This window comes from Dreissena polymorpha, chromosome 12, assembly GCF_020536995.1.
Source record: "Dreissena polymorpha isolate Duluth1 chromosome 12, UMN_Dpol_1.0, whole genome shotgun sequence".
Lineage (NCBI taxonomy): Eukaryota > Metazoa > Mollusca > Bivalvia > Myida > Dreissenidae > Dreissena > Dreissena polymorpha.
The window spans coordinates 38685051-38708803 of NC_068366.1; the positions used below are offsets into that span (position 1 = coordinate 38685051).

Sequence of the window (23753 nt, forward strand, 5' to 3'; positions counted from 1 at the left end):
GGCTACCCCTGTGCAAGAATTTGCAATTTATGAGCTACCCAAGGGTACCCATTTATATGTCGCATCAGATTAAAAACAAATCGAACCCATTGCAAACTGTTGGCCAATGCCCCTATACCTTAACAGAATTATAGGGAAAAGACAGTAGTACATGATGTCTCATGCAAATGCCTTTCTCCAAAACAGAACTACATATTGTGAAACTAGCAACGACTCCATAGTGCATGTATCGAATTCATTCTCTTGTTGGTACAGGTTACAAGAAAATAACATTTGGATGCATGGATGCATACAGAAACGTTGCATGTAGGGATTTAACATCATACTACAATTACCCTCATTGAAAAAAGACATTATTGAAATCCATTTTAAAACAAGACTATTGCCAAGCAATATATGTCCCCTACCGGCTTCACCATTGTCAGAAATTCCATCAATGTCAGAATTTTTTTTTTTTTTTAATTTGTTGCCATAGCAACCAGAATTTTTGACGTAGGAACAAAATGAAATGACGTGCATAATGTCCATATTGCCATCTATCCAGGTTTCAAGTTTCATGAAAAAAATATGAAGAACTTTTAAAGTTATCGCAGGATCCAGAAAAAAACACCATTTTCAGCAGTATTTCTAGTCTATTTGTTGCCATAGCAACCAGAATTTTTGACGTAGGGACAAAATGAAATGACATGGCATAATGTCCATATTGCCATCTATTCATGTTTCAAGTTTCATGAAAAAATATGAAGAACTTTTAAAGTTATCGCAGGATCCAGAAAAGTGTGACAGACTGACGGACACACAGAGCGCAAACCATAAGTCCCCTCCAGTGAAACCGGTAGGGGACTAATAATCAATATTTTCCCCACCATAAAATATGCGTTTTGTGTTTAACTAATGCAAAGTGTGAAAACACAGAAGAAAAAAAAATGCTTTTATTTTAATAAGTGTCTTTGATTCAAGAGAAGCAGACGACTTCGCCAAATTTGACTTTTAACCACTGGAAGTGACCATGACCTTTGGTCTCATAAAATCCTGCAGAATTCTCACCTTGGTGGAAAGACAGCCTGCTTTTCAAACTTTCCATCTGCAAGTATCCAATCTTCTGTCTATAAAAAAACAACATAAGTTTGACCAGCATCTAAGGACGCTATATTGAGCACATGTACATGTATGATAACTGGTTATCTTAACATCTATTTCTTGTCTTACATCACAACAAATTCACTATTTCAAACTGTCACCCATCCTGGCAACCATGAGGTTTTGTGGGGTTTTTTAGTAGATGGTCACTCAAAGTATATGTGAAATTATTATGAAACCCGATAAATCCTTCCTGAGATTTTTTAAGCTTTCCAGATAACAGTTTAAAGCAAACTGCCACGGCCCCTATCACTTTTTTTTAAAATAAAAATCCACACGAGTTACACGAATAAGGTAAAGGATCACCAAATAAAAATTCCATGAAATTATTTCGAAATCAGACAATAAGTTTCTGACAAAACGTTAAAAATGTTTCTATATAAGTATACAAGGATAACTGCTGTACCTCTTTTATAAAGCAAGGTCACCAAAATATAATTGTAGTGAGAACCTATGATTAAATATAGCAACCAGTGTCTGACCACACGTTTTTAACAAGAGCACCGCATAACGGGTGCCACGCTCGGCTGCGAAAGCTTGTCAGAATTTGTTTTTTTTTTTTTTTAGAGGTCACAGTGACCTTGACCTTTGACCTAGTGACCCAACAAGAGATGTGTTTGTCAGAAACACAATGCCCCCTACTGTGCTGCATTGAAATAAAATTTCTATTTATAATTTGGCAGGTATAGAAATCATCTCCCTTTAAAGGTTATTACTTCCCTTGAATTTTGTCCAATCCAACCGGTTGGGGGAGGGGGGGTGGGAGGTTCTCACAGTCAATTATGACCATGTCAGACATCACTGACAACCAAGGCCTGTGGTTTAAAAGAGACCATAACCAGAGTTGATCATGTATCTATAGACATAAGTCCACAGGTATGTAATGAACATCAAAGAAATTATAATTATATCATTTAAAAAAAAACTTTGAAAAATCAATCATTTGGGTTATAAATAATCAAAATAATGAACCGTACAGTAACTGTGAAAAGAACTTCAATTCTTGGTAAGGAAATATATAATATGAGATTTATAATTAATATAAATTACTTCCCTTGAAAATAATTGTCTGTAACAAATCTCTATTTTTAGTAGCAAATAATTAAAAGCCACTATACTGTGACTGTAGATTCACCACTCAAAATGTGCAGCTCCATGAGATACACATGCATGCCAAATATATACAGTGGCTATGTTCAATATTGAATAATTTTCTCTTTTTAAAGCTTATTACTTCCCTTAAATCTGTATTTTTTACTATGGACCGTAAAGGATGACCTTGACCTTGACCTTTTACCACAATGTGTTTGTCAGAAACACAATGCCGCCTACTGCGCCGCTTTGATTTATTTAACAAAAATAGATACGTGGGCAGGTCAGATAACTATGTCCATTTAAAGCTTATTACTTCCCTTGACTTTGTTTTTTTCGACCCTAGACCTTGAAGGATGATGTTCACCTTGAAATTTTACCACTCAAAATGTGCAGCTCCATGAGATACACATGCATTGAGATGCACATGCATGCCAAATATCAAGGTGCTATCTTCAATATTTAAAAAGTTATGGCCAATGTTAAGGTTTTAGCACAACGCCTACGGTGGACGGCGGACGGTTGACGACGAGCTGGCTATGACAATAGCTCGGGTTTTCTCCGAAAACAGCCTCGCTAAAAATCAAGATGGTGTAACCTTTTGACTGATTTTAAATCAAAGTTTGTGTAACTTTTTGGCTAACCACATTTCTTAGAAATGAAGGAATTTGATGAAGGACTGACCAAGGAATTTTTTTTGGAGGTTTTGTTAAGATTTATATATGACATTTATTCCTTATTAAGTTTATAAAAGTCATATTGAATTGTTTTGGTTAAGAAGATAAGATTGAAGACAAAGTTTTGTTGGTTTATTTCTATTTAACCCATTAATGCCTAGTGGACTCTCCCATCCTTCTAAATTGGATGAATTTATTTCCAAAATTAGGGATGTTTAGTATATTTATTTCTATATTTAGAATATTTCTTACAGAAATTCCTTTAAGCAAACAGCGCAGACCCTGATGAGACGCCACATCATGCTGCGTCTCATCTGAGTCTACGCTGTTTGCCAAGGCCTTTTTTCTAGACGCTAGGCATAAATGGGTTAAGTGGAAGGGGAAAGGGCCAGATAGCATTTAGTTTTTACACAAAGATATACTGGGTCACTCACTTAATCAAAGGTCAAGGTTATGAAAATTTTCCAAATTCTAGCGAGGACTCTGTATATGCCCCTCCTTCTAAAAACACAAGCCCTGTACAGAATTACACCAACCTAAGAATCAGGAATAGCCTGTCCATGTGCTGAGAGAATGCTGACTTTGCAGACCACTGGTATCCAAGCAAGGTCACCGGGTCATCAGAGGTCACAGTGTGAGTTGTCTGATGGATGAGCCTGAAATCAATAGAACCTTTACATACATACACTTAGAGCTTAGAATACTACAAATTTTCAAATGAACACCCATGTTTTTTAACATATGAAAACTATATAAAAACAAGAGATATGTTTGTCAGAAACACAATGCCCCCTACTGCACCGCTTTGATTAAAAAAAATAAATGGGCCGTGTCGCGGCAAAACCTGTATTCGTGACATCAGTTATGACGTTGGTAAATTCTCTGTAAAGTGACGTCAACATTTTATTTAATTTGCGCGATTTCGTCATCACTGCAACATGTGGATCTGTGTAGCTGTTTTGGACAGTTTTATATTTGTGTTAAATATGAAATGATGTGATATGGATAATGAAATAGAAGTAAGTAGTATATTTTATTATAATTGGCTATTTTGCAAAATTGGTTTGATCTAAATATTTAATAGAATATAGCAAACTAGACGTGTTTACAAATTAACCACCAGTTTAAACGTTGTTAAGATATTCAGTGAACGAAAATTTATTTACGGTATAACTTATCAGACTAAAAGTTTGTTATTTTTATTTGTACATGAATTGTTGTAAGAGTTTATCCCAACCTTTTATTGGAACCATGGGGTTACTACAAACAATTTTTTTTCCAAATATTGAACCCGATCGATTCTAATTTGTTGTGCCGATCCTGATGGCTAAACAGTTTTTATAATTCAAAGCAAAATAGTATTTGATATTTGTTAGTTTTTGTTTTCGATTTTTATTATAAACTCGACCATAGTCTCTAAATTATTATTTATCCAACTTCTTAATAGATTTAAATAGATTAATATGCAGGAAAGAATTGCATAGAAGTTTAGAAGATTTTTGTCACTTATTATCCTTGTTTCGGTAGGAAAAAGCTTGCATATCGCACATATAGATCTACATTGTCTACTTTTATTTAATGAGTGCAAAAACAAATTTCTGTAATTTCGCGTATAGAAACACGTATCGATTATTTAATGTTTGAATAATTGGCATAGACTATATACGTTTCCAGGAACTGGACAATTTATTGTCCGACCACTTTGGGCGAACTCCATCGGCATCTCAGGTGAGCTCAAATTCCGATGATGGGACTTATATAAATTCCCCAAATGATCATTCATTTAGTGAGGACGAAAACAGTTCAGCAGCAAATAGTGTTGATTGTAGAGCCAGAAATTTCATTCACCAACATGACATTGCATGTAACAACAGTGATGAGTATGAAAGTGATGTGGACGATACATACATTGTCAGTGGTGCATGCGCCAGTGGTGACATGGACGCTGACTATGCAACTGTCAGGCAGTTTCTCGAGATCGGATGTGGTTGCAAGAGTAAGTGTACTGTTAATTTTGAAATTTGCCAGGTATACCATCATATATTGAACATGAGAGAATTGACAAAGGAAGAGAAGGATATTATTGTCATGAGTAATCTTAAGTGTGGAAATGGCCTGACTACAAAACGAGGGAAGCCACGGAAACGTTCGATGGTTTCATACAATGCATTCCAAAAGCCAGTTTGCAAGAAAACGTTTATGCTGGTTAATGACATTGGTAGATCAGCTTTAGAAAGTCTTGTAGACCATTATAAGCAGAATGGTCCATTGCCAAGAAAGCATGGAAACGTAGGAAAGAAACCATCACAAGCCGTCATTTATGATGATGTAAAACGCGTGGTTGAATTTTTGCAAAATTATGCGGACACGTATGGTATCCCCCAACCAGCAGCTCCCAGAGGAAGCGACAATACTCCTCCAATTTATCTTGACAGTGGCAAAACAAAACTAACCATTCATAAAGAGTATATAGAAAGTTGTCGCGAGGCTGGGGTTAGATCTTTGCAGCGAACTGCTTTCTGTGAAATTTGGAAAAGCTGTCTGTGTCACATTAGAATAGCTTCGCCTAGGGATGATGTATGCGCAACATGTGAAGGCCATAGAAAGAACATTATGAAGGCAATAGAAGAGAGTGAAAAGTTAGAGGCTGCCGAAAACTTCAAACAACATGTGATAAATGCCCAAAAAGAAAGAGAACTTTATAATGACAGTGTAAAGCGTGCCAAGGAAACATGCATATTAAGTTCTGATAAAAGAACAAACCACTATACTTTTGATTTTAGTAAAAATGTATCCATTCCTCACTTCTCGCGGCAAATGGGGCCAATTTATTTCATGTCCCTTCGCAAAGTACAGATTTTTGGTGTACGGATAGATGGACTGCCTAAACAGCTCAATTTTTTGATTGATGAAAGTGAAACTATGGGCATAGATGGTACCAAAACACACGGACCCAATGCTGTCATCTCGATGCTGGATATGGTGCTAGACACCCACGGGCGTGGTGAATCGACATGCTCCATCCATGCGGATAATTGTCCAGGTATTATTTTGTAAAATTATCCAGTGGTAATCAATCATATGATTCATTTAGTTATATTTGAATAAATATTTCAAACATATGAGTAAATATTGAGTTTATAACAATTAAACATTATTTATATCTATGACTATATAGTATATGGTAATAATTGTTTGATTTTTCGTTTAAAGTAGGCGTAACAAAATGTGTAACGTTACCTTAATAACCAAGAAAAAAATATAGAAACGTTTTAGTATGTTTTTTTAGAATGTAAACATATGGTCTGCAATATTTTACAGGTCAGAACAAGAACCGCTACCTCATTGGCTATTTCACATGGCGTGTGATGACCGGCAGACATGACGTGATAGAATACCACATGCAAATACCAGGACATGCCAGGTGTCTGGTTGACAGTGGATTTGGGCATTTAAAGAAACTTTACAGGTACCTAAAAGCCGCCTTTGTTGTATGTGTTAGAATTTAAAAAAAAAAGGTAAATTTTCCTTGCATGGAGTGTTTTATTTATTTAGCATGTAGAATAAGATCGAGTTTACATTTCTTCTCCTGACAATACTAGCAATCTGATCATTGAAATTCAGGAGGTCGAACATTGAGACAATGGACTCATTGACCCAGATGGTGAATATGTCCTCAGCATCCAATGAAGCAGTGAGGTATCCGGCATGGAACTGGCGGGATTGGAAAGGGTTTTTGTCCCGACTGTTTTGTCCTGTACCAGCGATAAGGTATTTACTAACGTAGGCCTATGATAATTGGTTGAAAATGTTCACACCACTGAGTAGAATTGTTAATTTTTTTTTTCTGTATAACGGTTTTATACTGATGTTTAACGAAAAGTGTAAAATTCCTAAAGTGCAATACAAAGCGAAAGAAAAACAAAACTCGGACATAACCATGCACATTGTCTTCAATTATAGTTACCAATGCAAATGAATATTATTCGCAAATGCATCATAATTTTGTGTCATATCCAAACGTATTAAAATGTTTGCCAAAATAGTATTTATTTTTATTTTCAGACAATATCAGTACTTCCGCATGACGACGGAAGAGCCAGGTGTGGTCACAATTCGCACGAGAGTGGGATGTCCAGAGGTCAAGGTTACAGTGACTATGGATGGCGTCCATATTCCATACCAACAACCGCAGATTGTAGAGGCCAAAGGACTCAGCCGAAACAGACAGGAGTACTTGTACAAAGTTGTCAGGCCATATCTCAGCGATGCTAACAAGGATGCTACTTGCCCATGCCCAGAAACATCACTATAGTTATGTCGTCGCATCTATCGCATCTACGGCGAAATATTACACACATTATAATGTCAATATTTACAGGCGAATGACAAATAACTTGAAACTTATTCTTCAGTACTTTTTGAATATCCTTCAATGTCTGTTTGAATACATTGGTTTATTTATAACACATTTAAATAACACTTTTTCATATCAAATGAAATATTTGTATTCACTTCTGCTCGTTTCTATAGAATTCATGGCAAACGAAGAATTATGCATACAATATAAGCTGTACGATAAATAAATTGTGAACATGCTAAGAATAATTATAAAAATTATTAAAGATTACTCGACTCTTAATTTTTAGAAACAGCACTTTTGGGAAATAAAAATCTAACATTTCAACACAATGAAATTATTTTATTATTTTTATTATTGGATATTGTTGGTTTATGTATTATTGGTGTAATTGATAATGTTTGTTTTGATGCATTCCTATGAAAAACTAAATGATATGTTGTGAAAATATGTGAGATTAGTTTAGAAAAAAATGATTTAAACTGTATGGTTTGCTGTTCGATGTAGATATAAGTGGACTTTGTTGCTAAGCAACGTATGTTAGTTTACAGTTTAATGTTAATCACAACTATTTTTAGAACAAATAGATACCTGATAATATATTTTTAACAAAATAAATGTGTTCTTAAATGTTATATCATGTCTTGTTTATAAGTGTGGATTTTGATGTAACATACATCTGAATGCGGTTTACTTGAAAACGTTGTTAACGTTGTTAACGTCAAATCACCTCTGCAGTGCTGTTACTTAAATACAAATTTCTCTGTAAGTAATGGGGCTATATCTATAAATTTGGTATCATAATAACAAGCACAGAACAGTCTTTATCAATCCAGAGAAAACAAAAAATGTCAAATTTTGTCACGAATACAGGTTTTGCCGCGACACGGCCCAAATATATTATATCCCTTTAAAAAATATTACTTCCCTTGTGAAAATGATCTGTACCTGCCAAATGATAAATAGAAATTATCTCCCTTTAAAGCTTGTTACTTCCCTTTGATTTTTTTTACCTCTGACCTTGAGGGATGACCCTGACCTTTCACCACTCAAAATGTGCAGCTTCATGAGATACACATGCATGCCAAATATCAAGTTGCTATCTTCAATATTGCAAAAGTTATGCCAATGTTAAAGTTTTCGGACGCACAAACAGACAGACTGACTTACTGACTGACTGACGGACAGTTCAACTGCTATATGCCACCCTACCGGGGCATAAAATCATTGAACAGATTAGAAGACAAACATCTGAGTCATGTCTTTGTTAAATGACGTGTACACAAGTTGTGAGAAAAAATTCCTAGCTATAATTAAATCTCAATTTAACATCATTCCCCATGGTTTCGTAAAATTTGCTTTTTCTGGAAAATTGGAGCTACCTTGCTAGGAAACCAGAATTCCAGTAGCTGTTGCTATGATAACTCTCTCCCTTGTGTCTCACCTCACCTTGGCAACAAAACATGATGGTGTCTTGGTGCTCTGAAGACAAATATTCTCATCAATCAACAAGCAGGTCAAACAATTTTACAGTCAACAATAACAACAAATTTGAAAACATTTTAGCTTATGATATTTATAACACAGTTTATTGTTGCCTATTGTATATGTATTCCATATTATGTGATTCTTTCGGTGATTCACATTCTACCAAGCAAATTCGTTGAATTGATATCCCCCCCCAAATAAATTGTGTGAATGGATGGGTGTCAATCCCTTGCTACACTGTATGATCATAAAAAATAAATAATTGTAGGGTACTTGTTTTTATGTTTTGCAATTCTCCTCATTTACATCTAAACACCCACGAAGCTTCATGTTGAAATCTTGTAGAGTATCTGAGATTTAGCCTTGAAAAGTTACATCATACAAAAACAAAAAAGGGCAATAGCTCTGAGTATATGGTTATGATTCTTGTGCATGGCACCTATTTCCATTGATTTCTACAAACCCATAAAAGGGTTATGGTTCATGTGCATGGAACTTCTCGAAATTGATGTCCATTCACCTATGAAGTTTCATGTTGATATCTTATGCTGGGAAATTTGTCGTCTGCTAAAATGTCGTCTGCTAGATTTCTAAAATTAGCATTTTCTTCATTTATTTTTCAAAGAATACTATCAGAATAGCAAACAGTTTGGATCCTGATGAGACGCCACGTTCTGTGGCGTCTCATCTGGATCCAAACTGTTTGCACAGGCCTTCAAAATTCGGTTGGAAGTGTTGTCCGAGATTATCCAGCTGAAAACTGCACATGTTTACCGTGACCTAGGATATTTTTCAACACAAAATGCCAAAATTATAAGTTACAAGTGTCATCACTTATTTACAAATGTTTATCTACAACTCCATAAACACTCACAGGGTTTTTTTAAATGCAAAATGTGTAATTTCAAATAAACCTAACTGATTTGGCAAGAATTAATCAGGCGCTGAAGTGATATAATGAATCACTGTCTCTAAAAAAATCAACTTACTTTTTAATGATTTGAAACAAGGAATTTCATGAGCAATTAATTGCTAATGACAACCCGGTAGTTAGCTTAAGAGGGCTTGTTAAACCATCACCTGGTCAATAATTACCTTCAATGGGCAGCACATTCTTGGGTGGTGACATTGCAATCTCCTCAAGGTCAAGGAATGTTGGTGACAGGGGAGGGGTCAGACTCTCTGAATCATGGTTCATCATGGGTGGGCTCGTAGACAGCAAACCCTCAGTACATAAAATATGTACCTGAAACTAGTATACAACATATGTATCATAATATTCACAAATGTCAGGTCAGCACATAAGGTACACGTAGTCGTGAAGACTCAGCAATGACCTGTTAATAACCTCTGACGTACACACATTCATTCACAAACAAACCAATTTTTTTACTTTCTCCTTGTTGCTTGATAGTATTAAAAACATTGCTGTAAATGGTGTGTTTTTATAGGGTATATAACAACTTGCATACTGAAGAACGAATTACGTGCCATATCTTTGTATGTCTTCCAAGTTTATATCCATTATTAAACAAGAAGACTACTAGAGACAACTTAAATGTAAAATCACTGTCACCTTAAATGGAAAATTAAATATGACTTAAATAGCAAAATAGGGTAACCCTAAAAATGTTAGGTTTTTTCTTCCAGAGAAATTGAACAGTATGTACTGTACTGTAATACCATCTGTGTCAGTGCAGGTATGCACTCTTTAATAAGTTAAATAATTTTGTTCCCTATGCTAAAAATCACAATGACGTACCTGCACCCCTTCTGTACTTACCAAATACATGTATGTAGACTTATGTATAGAAACTTAACTTGCATACTCGCAAAATGCCATCGAGATTTATGGATAGCGAGTTGAAAAATATAAAGCTTGCAATTTTCTGCCAGTACAAATTTCAGATTTCTCAAACCTGGTTTTCCATAAATCCTTTAAGTATTGAGAGATTATAACTTTCTACAATCACGACTACCATTTTCAAGATCAAAGTCTTGCTTAAATTAAACTATTAAAGTGTTTAAGAATTGCATAAACGCATTCGGCCGCCATTGTTGTTGTTGTTATAAGATTCAAGGGAAGCTATCTGGCACAAGCTATGGTTCACTAGGCGCTTTCGGCTAATAAGCATCTCGGTGATGGCGACTTTCTAAAAATCTTTCCGTCTGCAAGATTAAAAATGTTCATCAATCATGGACGCATTTCTGAAGAGGCCGGCGTCCGAGGACTCTGAGACGGCAAACACACTTAAAGCTCCAATAACTACGAAGAAAGCCACGCTGACAACAGCTCTCTAAACAGAAGTTCAAGCTTGTTTTAAAAAATTTTGAGTTTTCAAGTCACAATTGCTGAATATTGAATGTGTGTCTATGCCTATTATTATTGAGATTTATACTGTTTTGTTCAAATGATTATGCTTTTTTAAGTAGCCAACATATAAATGCAAAATTTTAAGCAATATGGTACAAGAAATGTATTGTTTTAAATAAAAAATATATAAAATACGGAATTGCGATTAAGTTTTTCATTTTGCAAGTGAAAAAAAATCAACTTGCAAAAAAATGTAAGTGCCTGAGTTGGTTAAATTCGGTCCCAGGACTAGTACACGACTACAAGTAGTCAGTCTAATGCATTGTAAGTGCATAAAACAGCCTTTTGTTAGTAGTTTTGTTACTGTGTTTAATTAAAACTGCTTTTAAGTTTAGTTCCAATTTGATTTATAAAATTAGAAAATGTCAATGTCTTATTTTTTCACAGATAATATGCATATAATATTTTTGTACTTGTATATCAATTTTGCATCAGTAATTACGTTAACAACATTAAGTAAAAAAGCTTATAATTTAACTTATTTAATCTACCATTATTTATTAAATCGAGGATTTTGTCTACAACTATTGAGCTGAAAAGAAAACTTGATGAAATGAAGCTACAAGTTCCTAAATAAAATTATGTTTAATAGAAATAACATGATTTTGCATAATTTTTTTCCCTTATTTATAATGTACTTGTATAAAGCACATTCTGAAGCTTTTGTTAATGTTCTCAATTCAGGTTGTTTATGTTTATTGTTTTCAATTGGTACTGGCTGGTATTTTTCCCAACTGGGCAAAACAAATCGTCGTTTTGAAAGTTCTCTTAAATATGAGTTAGTGTCACAATGTGTGATCTGACATGATCCATTTTAATGTGATGTTGTTTTTTTTTGTAAAAATACTTACACAATTTTTTTGGGGTGTTTTTCTTACATGGTTTTATTGTACATTATAAAACAGTTAACACAGTGAAATAAGCAATTTTGAAAAATCAAATATGTATGTTCAAATTCATGAACTGTTGGATCCTGCATTGTGTGGGGTGAAGTATTAGACCAGAACACTGCCAGGGGTTTTCAGCCTTATATAACAGAGGCCTGTTAAAGGCCGCTTCCGAACTAAAAATATCTTTAAAATCATGCATTTTCCCCAAAAATCCTAACTTACACCAGCTTTTTTAAGCGAGAATTTTTCCCAAAAAGAGCAATTTGTTCCCAAAATCCATAGGCTATGGCCTTTTTACCAATGAAGCGAGGAAAACCCCTAACTGCCAAACCATCCAATTGCAAAATTATCTTCCTTTCATAGAATACATCAGAATAACACACCTAGGATGACTTTGTGGAAAAAAAAGTCAAACAACCACTTTGCAATTTGATATTGTTTCTGATTAAACTTATCAGACTTCAGACCGTGTAAGTTTACCACAACATGCATTTGTGGAAATTTATAAATATAATATCTATCAGAAAATGTGTAATTTATATCAGAATATGTATCATTTAATTGGGTTTAATATTCAAAAGCGGTGGTTATTGCTCCATTAATGACTATGCAAATGCTAAGAAAACATTTAATTTGTCATATTTAAGTTAGTACATCATTAAATCAACCTAACAAACAAAATGAATTCACAATATCAAGCAAAGACCATCAATTGACCTTGACATCTTTCCTGGAAGAGGATCGCTCCGCCCACTTATTACGTGGCCTTGCCGTTAGAAAACCTAGACAAGCTAACACCAAAGTGGCGTCTAATCCTAAAGATTGCCAATTTTCAGCATGATTTTGATGGACTTTTTTCATCACCTAAAACTGTGGGGACTTGTTTTGTGACCCTTTTTTTATTATGTAAATGAAAAAAACTATTAATACATGTAACTTTTTAATAGCATTAGCTATATCAGCGCTTTTTAATTTTTTATAAAGTAACCTTAAAAGGTACTTTCCCAAATGAGGAAAAAACTACATAATTCCCAATTGCCGTCTGAAAATTCCCAAAAGCAAGGAATATTAATTTTGTTCCAAAATAGTACCCCGGGTACTCTTAAGTATACTTACATGTAACCTGGGTACGGTAAATATACTTAAACGAAACTGTGAATTTTAACGCTAAATCAGTTGTTGCCAGCTATTTTTTTTTAATTAATTATGTTCACATGTATGTCAATTTTTTGTTAAATGTCCTCTATATTATAGGAACTCATAGTCATACTCAAAAAAACATGTTGAGGCAGTTTTTTTAAAGAGAAGTTTGTTTAAGATAAACAATAGTGTTTTACCGTTATCTGTAGAGCGTTTTACAACATCAGATTTTAGGCGGGAATAGAACTCTGGTACAGTCTAATATCGACCTTTTAGTATATTTACCATACCCGGGGTACATGTAAGCACACTTAAGGGTACCCAGGGTACATGTAAGTACAGTAGATTTCGCTTAATTAATTGAACAGCCCATTTGCGAAGTCCGAATATTCAATTATCCGGAGCATTCAATTTTACGGAATCAGTTATATTTCCAATGTTATCACTAACCGGGTGTAATCCTCCTGGAAATTGTGCTTTTCATGCATAAGCAAAACATTGTTGACACGTAAAGCGTTTAAAAAAGTTTATATTGGAATTAAATATTGAATCCATTATTAATATAATATAATTTATAAATGTTTTGTTGAATTCCCAAATGAGAGTACAAATTTTGTAATCCAAAACACACTTTCTAGCTTTAAATAAAACGTCCACATGTATTTCTTTTGCCCCCAACAAAAAGCTAGCGAAAACTATGCGGAAATGTACAATATCACGCCATACGGTGCGTGTAATGATTTTTCCCATTTTCATTTTATTGCTTACCCAACGCTTACCCTAGCAACATCTATTGCTCATGTTTTGTCCTGGTAAAAAGCGCGCGAAAATTAGCGTGGGTGTATATACACTGTCGATGGAAAACTTTGTAGCGAGGAGAATGCTGTATCTTTGACGTTACGCTCTTTCAGGTAGTTTAGTAATGAAACAGATAATGTACTGTGTACTGATTTACCGGAAAATCTGGTCAATACTGGATTTAATTTTGGTTATTGTGAAAACATGATGCGATGTTTTGACAAATGTGCACGTTTTTTATTGTTTGACATCATGTTTAGATATGATTTAATGTGATAATTTTTTTTTCTATTTTATTAATTTATCTGCCCTCGTACCGTCCAAGTCCTCGTCGGTTACGTTGTGACCGATGTCGCTTACGTTAAATCCCAAATCCCAATTAGGAGCAAAGTCGTCGGCATCAATATCGGTGGCCTCTGTTCTACGTGTTTGTTCTTTTGAACAAGGACTGCATACGAAGTCAAGCTCGCATCCTAACTTCACAGCGGCTTTGTATTCCTCAGAAGAAATACCTGTGCAATGACGGATTTATTGTTAATCAGATTATCCATACAATATATCGATGGATTATATAATAACTTGTTTATAATAAGTACATGTATATCGTTTTAAAAGTAAATCAAGTATATAGAAAAACGAGTTGATTTGTCATTTCATTATTAATGATACGCTATTTCTTAGCAATAAGGAATACAGAAATTATCATATTATCCATACAATATACAGCTTGATTATATAATAACTTTTTTAACATAAGTAAACGTATATCGTTTTATAAATTAATCAAGTACATAGAAAAACAAGTTGATTTGTCATTTCATTATTAATAATACGCTATTTCCTAATGATAAGGAACACGGAAATGTGAAAGCAACGGTTGTTATACGTTTCGTACACACCGTTCTATTTCATTTGCGTTTTTGTGTGCTTGAAAAGTTTTATACCAAAATGATTTATAATGCATCGGTTGAGACATCTTCCAAATTTCATATAAGTCAATAATCTATTCGTTAATATTTTGCGCAAACGTTTTGTTGACAAAGAAATTTGTACCGGGTATTTGAAAATTAACATCTTTAAATCATATATTTGTCCAAACACTTAAGTTACCCTTTAACGTTTCGTGTTTTATAATACAGTTGCGCCTCGCTCTGGGAAAAAGGGGTGTACTGCATATCCGTAAAGTTATTATTTAACGTTGAACGAGTTTGCGAATTTGACTTTTATATTATGTTCTTTTTCAATTTCTATTTAATTTTCAGGAATTATCAGATTTGTATTGAATTATTCATTATCCACATTTCAACACAAGCCGTTCAAAAATAAGGGAGATATATCGATATGATTAAGTGATGCGTAAGGAAAGTCCCCAATTGTAGATATAGCAATTAACACTCCATTACGATCCTTATCTATTTAACATCGGATTAGCGGCAATGTTCTAAAAGATAAGATGCCCGCATTGAGTGGCATGTTTATGACACTTGCTCAGACTGTTAATCAAATACCCATTTAGGGAGCACTTTAATTGATTGTTGTTCAAGCACCACTTGTGCGTTAGATGTCAAGTAAATCAAAGGGATTATACGCAGTTAATGTTTAATAATGTCCAACGACTTAAATTAAATTATATTTTTTATTTAATTAAATTATATTTTTTATTTAATATGAAATTGTACTACATAAATATGATGTAGTTTTTTTCATGGGTAAATAAATAAAACACAAAATTTTGCATCAAAGTCATGAATGGAGGTCGTGAACTTTTCTAAATGGATTTGTCCATCTCATTAATATTCATAAAGTTTAAGTCACCCGCGAATAGGAACAAAGAGTACATGTGCCACGCGCCGAGTGCATGAAAGTTGATAATCACGCGCAACAGCGAAAAACTATAATAATAATTGTTTAATAACAGATAAAACTGGGTTATAGTGGGTAAAATACAAAAGGAAAACATGCATTTTGTAGAGAATTTTATTAGCTTTAAAATAAGACCAATTATAAAAATATTCATCTACAAATGTAATTTTAATCACCAAAATGCCACAGGCGGTGTAGACTTTTCACAGTTTTCCAGATAAAATGTGGGATTATCGGAGATTAGCTGGGGTTGCTATTAAAAAGGTATTGTGTTTGTGACAATGTATTATGTTGATTAAACTCTATTTTATAGACATACATGAGACATAATTTTTTGACATTAAAAAATCGGTTAACAAGAAGAACTCAGAGCTGTACGAAACTATGCACTTATAAAAGTTCAGGCCATTCAAGAAGAACTATGTCTATCATGGACGGGAACCGTCTATGGACTTGCAGCCTTGCAAAAAAATGTAATAGCGTAAAAAAAATAAGTCACAAAAGAAGAGATGATAAGTTTCTGGTGCGAAGTTTACAAAATACCTTTGTATGCGTGTCCCTTACAATATTAATATAGATGATATTTAATCGATTCGTGGTCAACACCAAGTTTCTGGTTTTCTGTTGTTCTTGTTCGCATTTCCCGCAATATTTTTTAAAGTGAACGAAAGAAAATTAATAGAAATAACAAAAATGAAAAAGGTTAAAAATCACCATCAATACATTTTACTGGGAAGTTTTGTTTCCAAATTAATAAGATCTACTTAATGTTGTTCTCAATTATTTGAAAACCTGTTGAACAATTTTTTTAGTTAGATTCATTTTTCAAGCTACAATTAATGGTAAGCGCATCAATTTAAAAATTGGTCGTTTTTCCATATGGAGAGTACAGTATCTTTCAACATTTCGATGCAACACGATTAATATGATTATAGGTGCTACCTTATTTACGGGCAAAAGCTTTTTAAGTTTTTTTATAACCATGTATTTTTAATAAATATATGGACATGATTGTGTTCAAAATATTATAATTGTTGCAATTATTAAGTAATGCATCCAAAAAAATCAATCTTAAAACGAGTTACATGTTCCAAGCTTAAAGATCTAGCATCTTATTATTATTTTTTTTCTAGCTACAGGAATTTATAGCTGGTTCGGTGTCTGTGGTATAGTGCATTGGGTGTCTGCTAACTGGCTTAGTCACTGGGAGGTCTCTGTATTGATCCCTTAAGTGGGAGCATTCTTTAGATAACCCTAAAGACATACTATGGCGTACCATTTGGGTTGAAGGTCAAGAAGACCTCCAAGGTAAAAAGAGAAATGTACGTCAAAGTACAATAATTGTACGTCGACATAAATATAAAATACACTTCGAAGTATATATTTGTACGTCAAAGTACAATTTGTACTTCGACATACATGTTTGTACTTTGACGTACACATTTTCTGAACAGCCAATCAAAACACTAGTCTCTTGAGCCGCTTTTCCTTCAGATTTATTCATAATAAATGTTTAAAATCTCTTTTTTAATTGAGGACAAAATGAAACAAAATATCAGAATGGCAAAAAAACACACACATTTTTCAAGTCTTTAATGCATTGAAATAGATTATATTCAAATTTGAAGAAGATTCAATTGTTACCTTTTTTAAAATTAAAATTATTCAGCATATTGTGAGTATTTATTGATCATGCGGGGCGGAGTATCACGACCGTCCAGCGCATTACTGTGTAGAAAATTCCCAACGGTAACCAAACAGTTACCAAGCATTAACGGGATAAATAATGTATAATAACCTCCCCGTTGGTCGTATTTTGTGATAACCATAACTTGCATAAGTCAGAGGTTAATTCCGCCACGCCAGGTCAATAAATACGCACAATATCTATGAGTAAGCGGTCGATAGTCGCATAATTTTGTATAAATTATAATAATAATAATGTTTAATAAATACGCACAATATCTATGAGTAAGCGGTCGATAGTCGCATAATTCGGTATAAATAATAATAATAATAATGTTCAATGTCAAATATCTCTAAAAGCAACAGATGTAAGGTGTCTTCTGATTGGCTAACACTCAAGGGTCGGTGAAAATTGTACGTCGAAGTACATTTCTCGTTCTACCTAGTAGGTCTTGTAGACTTTCGACGCCATGGTACGTCATATAGACACTAAGTACTGGTCCTACCCAGGAAACAGTTTGTTTCATCAAATGTCTCAATTCAACTTGACAGCTTGCTAAAGCAGTTGCATTTAGCATACAGTACACTGATTTAACATAATCAAAATCATGTGATGTGTCAAAACAATTTTGATTGACAAATTTGACAGGATTTTTTTTAATCCAATAAGTTATGGGTGATAAGTTGGTTCCCTTTTCCTAGTTCCTTATTCCTTATTCGAATAAGGAATAAGGAACTGTTCCTTATTGCAAACATTTCTGAAGTAAATCAAAACCAAATAACTCGAATACATGTATTACGTTACATATTCATGTTTCTTCTTCGCGCTTGCATAGGATTTCTTGTTTAAACCGAACCAATATTGTCTAATTCGAATTCTAACTTCACATCAACGAAACCTAAAGCATATACTATTATTTTACATGTATGTGATAAAAAAATCAATCTTGTACATTTAAACATGTTTGTTTTTATTTATAATCCAGTTCCTTATTCGAGGCTGAATACGGAAAAAGGAACCAGTTCCTTATTCCTTATTCAAGCCGAATAAGGAACTGGCATTTTCTTACTTGAACATCAATGAAATTGATCGAAAATTAACCACATATAATAATATTAATAATAATAATAATAATAATAACTTTATTTCATGAAGAATTCACATTAAGAAATAATTTCTTTTTTACAATGTGGTCTTCAGTAACAAAACACAAGTATATATTTTGAAACATGCATACGAAGATATAAGGGAAAAAGAAAATGAGCTATACAGTTAAATGTTATAATAAATTCCTTATCAATTCCGACGACGTCGACGACGACGAAGACAACGACGACGATGATAATGATGACGATGATGATTATGATAATACAAAATATGCAAAATATGATACAAAAATCAATCTTTCAAAAATTAATCTTTCAAATAAATCACATCAGACACATCACAACAAAGTATAAACATAGAAAAATTAACAAATGAGCATACATATATATCAATGATTTGTTTGTAGGTATTCTTTAAATTTTATTTTGAATGTAGTATTCGAAGACACTTGTCGGATGCTTATTGGAATTGAATTCCATATGGTTCGTGACCGAAACGAAAACGCTCGTTTTCCATAATTTGTTTTAAACGGAATAGATGATATATCAGTGTGTTTGATGGATCTAAGAGCGTACACATTGTTATTTGAGATATGTATAACATTATTGAAATAAGAGGGCATTGCGCCTATTACAAACTTATGAACAATAGATTCAGTTAGGAAAGTAATGTCAACCAACCAAGTTCTTTGAATAAGGGAGCTGAAGGAGTTGAATATGGTTTATTCAGTATTATTTTAGCAGCTCGTTTTTGTATCGAATGTATTTTACGTAAGTGTGACTGTGTTGCTGAACACCATAATGCGCAACAATAATCCATAGTCGTTAATATATATGAGTTGTAAAATAGTTTTTTTGTTTCATAGTTAATAAAATAGTTAATTCGTTTTAATAAGGCCAGTTTAAAGTTAAGTTTACGACATACACTGTTTATGTGAGATTGCCATGTAAGATGCTCATCAATCGTAACTCCTAGTAAATTAAATTCTTTTGTTTGTTCAAGGAGAATGCCATTAATATTAAGTCTAAGCTTGTCAGTAGAACAGCGAGCTTTTGATAAAAGCATACATATAAAGGAACATATTATTTATATATTGGTTGTATATGTAAAATTCTAATTGCAAAACATTTCTACTAAGTTTTAAGTGATGATTATACAGTTCATTATTCAGTGTGAATAAGGAACTGGTTCCTTATTCCTTATTCAAATCGAATAAGAAACTGGAATTTTATTTCTATAAATTATAAGTAAAAATGAACCAACGAGACGAATAGCTCAACGAAAATTATTGTAAATGTTTGTCGGGTGTAGCAAATATTAATTACAGTACATTTCTACTTTGTTTTATTTAATAATAACATAGTTCCTTATTCGGTTTGAATAAGGAATAAGGAACTGGTTCCGTATTCCTGATTCAAATCGAATAAGGAACTGGAATGTTCATACTCAACAAAATATTAAAATGAACCAAAGGGACCCATAAATCAATGGAAAACATTGTAAATGTAGGTTGGGTATCAAAAAATAATTAATTGCAGCACATCTCCATTATGTTTCATATCATGATAACATAGTTCCTTATTTAGATTGAAACGGGAATAAGGAACTGGTTCCGTATTCCTTATTCAAATCGAATAAGGAACTGGCATTTTCCTACTAAACAAACTATTAAAATGAACCAAAGAGACTAATTAATCAATGAAAATCATTTTATGGGTATAAAAAACATTATTTGAAGTACATCTCATAAGTTTCATTTAATGATAACACAGTTCCTTGTTCGAATTAAAAAAGGAATAATGAACTGATTGACGCATTGAAATCGCTTTGCATCATTAATCATATCCCCCCTGTAACTGTTTAGGTATAAAAACGAATGGGATAGCTAAATCATGACTGGTATTCAGCTATCGGAAAGTCTTCTCTAGAAGTTAGGGTCAGAAAAAACTTCAAGAACTGTATCAGACATAAATTAAAAAATCTTACATTTAAAATAGCCAATAATAACGAATTTATAGCTGTGCTATTCTAGAATGATCCGAATTTAAAAATCCGAAATTATGGCCTCTGAATAAGGAATTGGCGTAAAGTTAGTTCCTTATTCGGAAGCCTGTATTTCGGAAAATCACTTTCGGATATGTTATATTTAAGATGTAGTGTGGGTTATTTAAGCATTATATTGTTATATGGACGTATTCTGTCACGTTTCTTTTTATATTCTATGTCACTATACACGCCGAAAACAAGTATTATGAAGAGGATAATTAGGAAATGGTATTGACTTTCTCAAACATAAATTAAAATTTACGAAATAAAATAAAAGGTCGATGAAAATAAGTGTTTTAGTTAAAAGTCGAAGTTAAACATAGTTATTGCAATATGTTTCTACCTAGAATTATTTAATAATAACACAGTTCCTTATTCAGGGCGAATAAGGAATACGGAACTGGTTCCTTATTCCTTATTCAAATCGAATAAGGAACTGGCTTTTTCATACTAAACAAACTATTAAAATGAACCAAAGAGACCAATAAATCAATGAAAATCATTGTAAATTTAGGTTGGGTATCAAAATTATAATTGCAGTACATCACTACTATGTTTCATTTAATGATAACCTTGTTCCTTATTCAGATTGAAAAAGGAATAAGGAACTGGTTCCTTATTCCTTATTCAAATCGAATAAGGAACTGGCATTTTCATACTTAACAAACTATTAAAATGAACCAAAGAGACTAATTAATCAATGAAAATCATTTTATGGGTATAAAAAACATTATTTGAAGTACATCTCATAAGTTTCATTTAATGATAACACAGTTCCTTGTTCGAATTAAAAAAGGAATAATGAACTGATTGACGCATTGAAATCGCTTTGCATCATTAATCATATCCCCCCTGTAACTGTTTAGGTATAAAAACGAATGGGATAGCTAAATCGTGACTGGTATTCAGCTATCGGAAAGTCTTCTCTAGAAGTTAGGGTCAGAAAAAACTTCAAGAACTGTATCAGACATAAATTAAAAAATCTTACATTTAAAATAGCCAATAATAACGAATTTATAGCTGTGCTATTCTAGAATGATCCGAATTTAAAAATCCGAAATTATGGCCTCTGAATAAGGAATTGGCGTAAAGTTAGTTCCTTATTCGGAAGCCTGTATTTCGGAAAATCACTTTCGGATATGTTATATTTAAGATGTAGTGTGGGTTATTTAAGCATTATATTGTTATATGGACGTATTCTGTTACGTTTCTTTTTATATTCTATGTCACTATACACGCCGAAAACAAGTATTATGAAGAGGATAATTAGGAAATGGTATTGACTTTCTCAAACATAAATTAAAATTTACCAAATAAAATAAAAGGTCGATGAAAATTATGGTTTTAGTTAAAAGTCGAAGTTAAAAATATTTATTGCAATATGTTTCTACCTAGAATTATTTAATAATAACACAGTTCCTTATTCAGGGCGAATAAGGAATACGGAACTGGTTCCTTATTCCTTATTCAAATCGAATAAGGAACTGGCTTTTTCATACTAAACAAACTATTAAAATGAACCAAAGAGACCAATAAATCAATGAAAATCATTGTAAATTTAGGTTATGTATCAAAATTATAATTGCAGTACATCACTACTATGTTTCATTTAATGATAACCTTGTTCCTTATTCAGATTGAAAAAGGAATAAGGAACTGGTTCCTTATTCCTTATTCAAATCGAATAAGGAACTGGCATTTTCATACTTAACAAACTATTAAAATGAACCAAAGAGACCAACTAATCAATGACAATCATTGTTAATGTAGGTTGGGTATAAAAACATAAATTGCAGTACATCTCTACTATGCTTCATTTAATTATAACCTAGTTCCTTATTCGGATTGAAAAAGGAATAAGGAACTGGTTCCTTATTCTTTATTCAAATCGAATAAGGAACTGGCATTTTCATACTTAACAAAGTATTAAAATGAGCCAGAGAGACCTGAAAACAATTAGTATGAAGACGATAATAAGGAAATGGTATTGCCTTACTAAAAAAAGAGAGCACTTAATGTCAATGAAAATCATGTTATGTGTTGGTTCGTAGTTAAAATATGAATTACAATATATTTTTACATAGTTTTATTTAATAATAACACAGATCCTTATTCAGTGTGAATAACGAACTGGTTCCTTATTTCATATTCAAATCGAATAAGGAACTGCCGTTTTTTCTACACACACGCACACCTAGAGTTAGATAAAATTTTCTCCTCTTTTGCTTCATGCATTTCTCCTTTATTTACTGCACCGAATTGCACTCCTACTTTATTCAGTTTTGCACTCCTATTTTTTTAATCTCGCTCTCTCGACTTAGTAAGTCGTGACCACGACAAAGTTCACTCGTTTCCACGAGTTAGTAAGTCGTTCCCTCGACTAAGTATTGCATGGGGACAAGATTGCAAACAAGAGGTGTGCAATTTAAATATCAAATACACAAGGAGGAGTGAATTTCACATCTGTGCTACAGTAGAATTAGTTACTGGCTTTAAAAAGATGTGAAATTTACTGTATTAACCCTTTGAATGTTAATTAATATCTCTCGCTCGTGCAGACCAACGATATATTAGGGGACCATCAGATATATTAAGGACAACGTTGCCGTCAGTAAGACATGATTGACGTCACCATCAAGGCGAGACTGCACCGTAAGCAGCGACCCGGGTGCCTCTATTAGACTGGAAAGTTTCATTAAAAAAAATGCGTAAACAATCCGTAATTGAGTGTTTGCATTTAAACAGATGTTCTATCACTGGAAACGCGTGTTCTCGATCTTGGATGCAAACGGTATGTCCGGCAACTGGCGCGATAAAAGGTCACGGGAAGCGAAGAAATCGCGCTATTCTATTTGATTACCAGGCCTACCGGTATTTTTACAAGTTATAGCAAATGGTTACTTGTGCATTATTTAGTAGCAAAAAAACGGGAACTGGGTTATCATTTTAATAAACAAATTAGAATTGTACGGCAATAAGTATTTTTTAAATCCAACTTACATATACCATGATTAACATTGACGTTCATTACTGTTGGGTTACTGCATTTAAGTTTGATTATGAAAAGGCCAGTCTCTTACTATCGTCTTCA

The 23753-nt window shown here is 33.2% G+C and overlaps 2 protein-coding genes across 4 annotated transcripts in view; one reads left to right on the forward strand and one right to left on the reverse strand.

Moving 5' to 3' along the window:
* The window catches only part of LOC127852897 (protein MMS22-like), a 91461-nt gene extending 74988 nt beyond the window's left edge, over positions 1-16473 (reverse strand). Inside the window, exons 1-6 of one of the 2 annotated variants that reach the window (XM_052386931.1) lie at positions 16366-16467; positions 14277-14471; positions 9853-10009; positions 8652-8751; positions 3446-3565; positions 1048-1106 (exon numbers count right to left, since the gene is read on the reverse strand). In XM_052386931.1, the coding sequence (XP_052242891.1) occupies positions 1048-1106; positions 3446-3565; positions 8652-8751; positions 9853-9958 (385 nt within the window). In that variant the 5' untranslated portion in view covers positions 9959-10009; positions 14277-14471; positions 16366-16467. Of the gene's footprint in view, positions 1-1047; positions 1107-3445; positions 3566-8651; positions 8752-9852; positions 10010-14276; positions 14472-16365 lie in introns of both variants that reach the window. The other variant, XM_052386930.1, reaches the window with a different exon arrangement.
* Positions 3725-7644, forward strand: LOC127852908 (uncharacterized). Of its 2 annotated transcripts, none has more exons than XM_052386950.1 (5): positions 3725-3928; positions 5447-5952; positions 6231-6378; positions 6534-6680; positions 6975-7644. In XM_052386950.1, the coding sequence occupies exons 2-5, from the start codon at positions 5523-5525 to the stop codon at positions 7222-7224; spliced, it is 975 nt and encodes a 324-aa protein (XP_052242910.1). In that variant the 5' UTR covers positions 3725-3928; positions 5447-5522; the 3' UTR covers positions 7225-7644. The 2 variants fall into 2 exon arrangements, with proteins under 2 accessions (XP_052242910.1, XP_052242911.1); XM_052386951.1 differs by having other exon boundaries at positions 5465-5952.
* Positions 16474-23753: the final 7280 nt, after the last annotated feature.

What these genes read in the sequence shown, in the direction of transcription:
- LOC127852908 (XM_052386950.1), top strand. Translation starts at nt 5,523, where the DNA reads ATGAAGGCAATAGAAGAGAGTGAAAAGTTAGAGGCTGCCGAAAACTTC. An exon ending in CATTTAAAGAAACTTTACAG is followed by an intron (nt 6,379 to 6,533) that starts GTACCTAAAAGC and finishes ATTGAAATTCAG; the next exon opens with GAGGTCGAACATTGAGACAA. An exon ending in TGTCCTGTACCAGCGATAAG is followed by an intron (nt 6,681 to 6,974) that starts GTATTTACTAAC and finishes TTTTATTTTCAG; the next exon opens with ACAATATCAGTACTTCCGCA.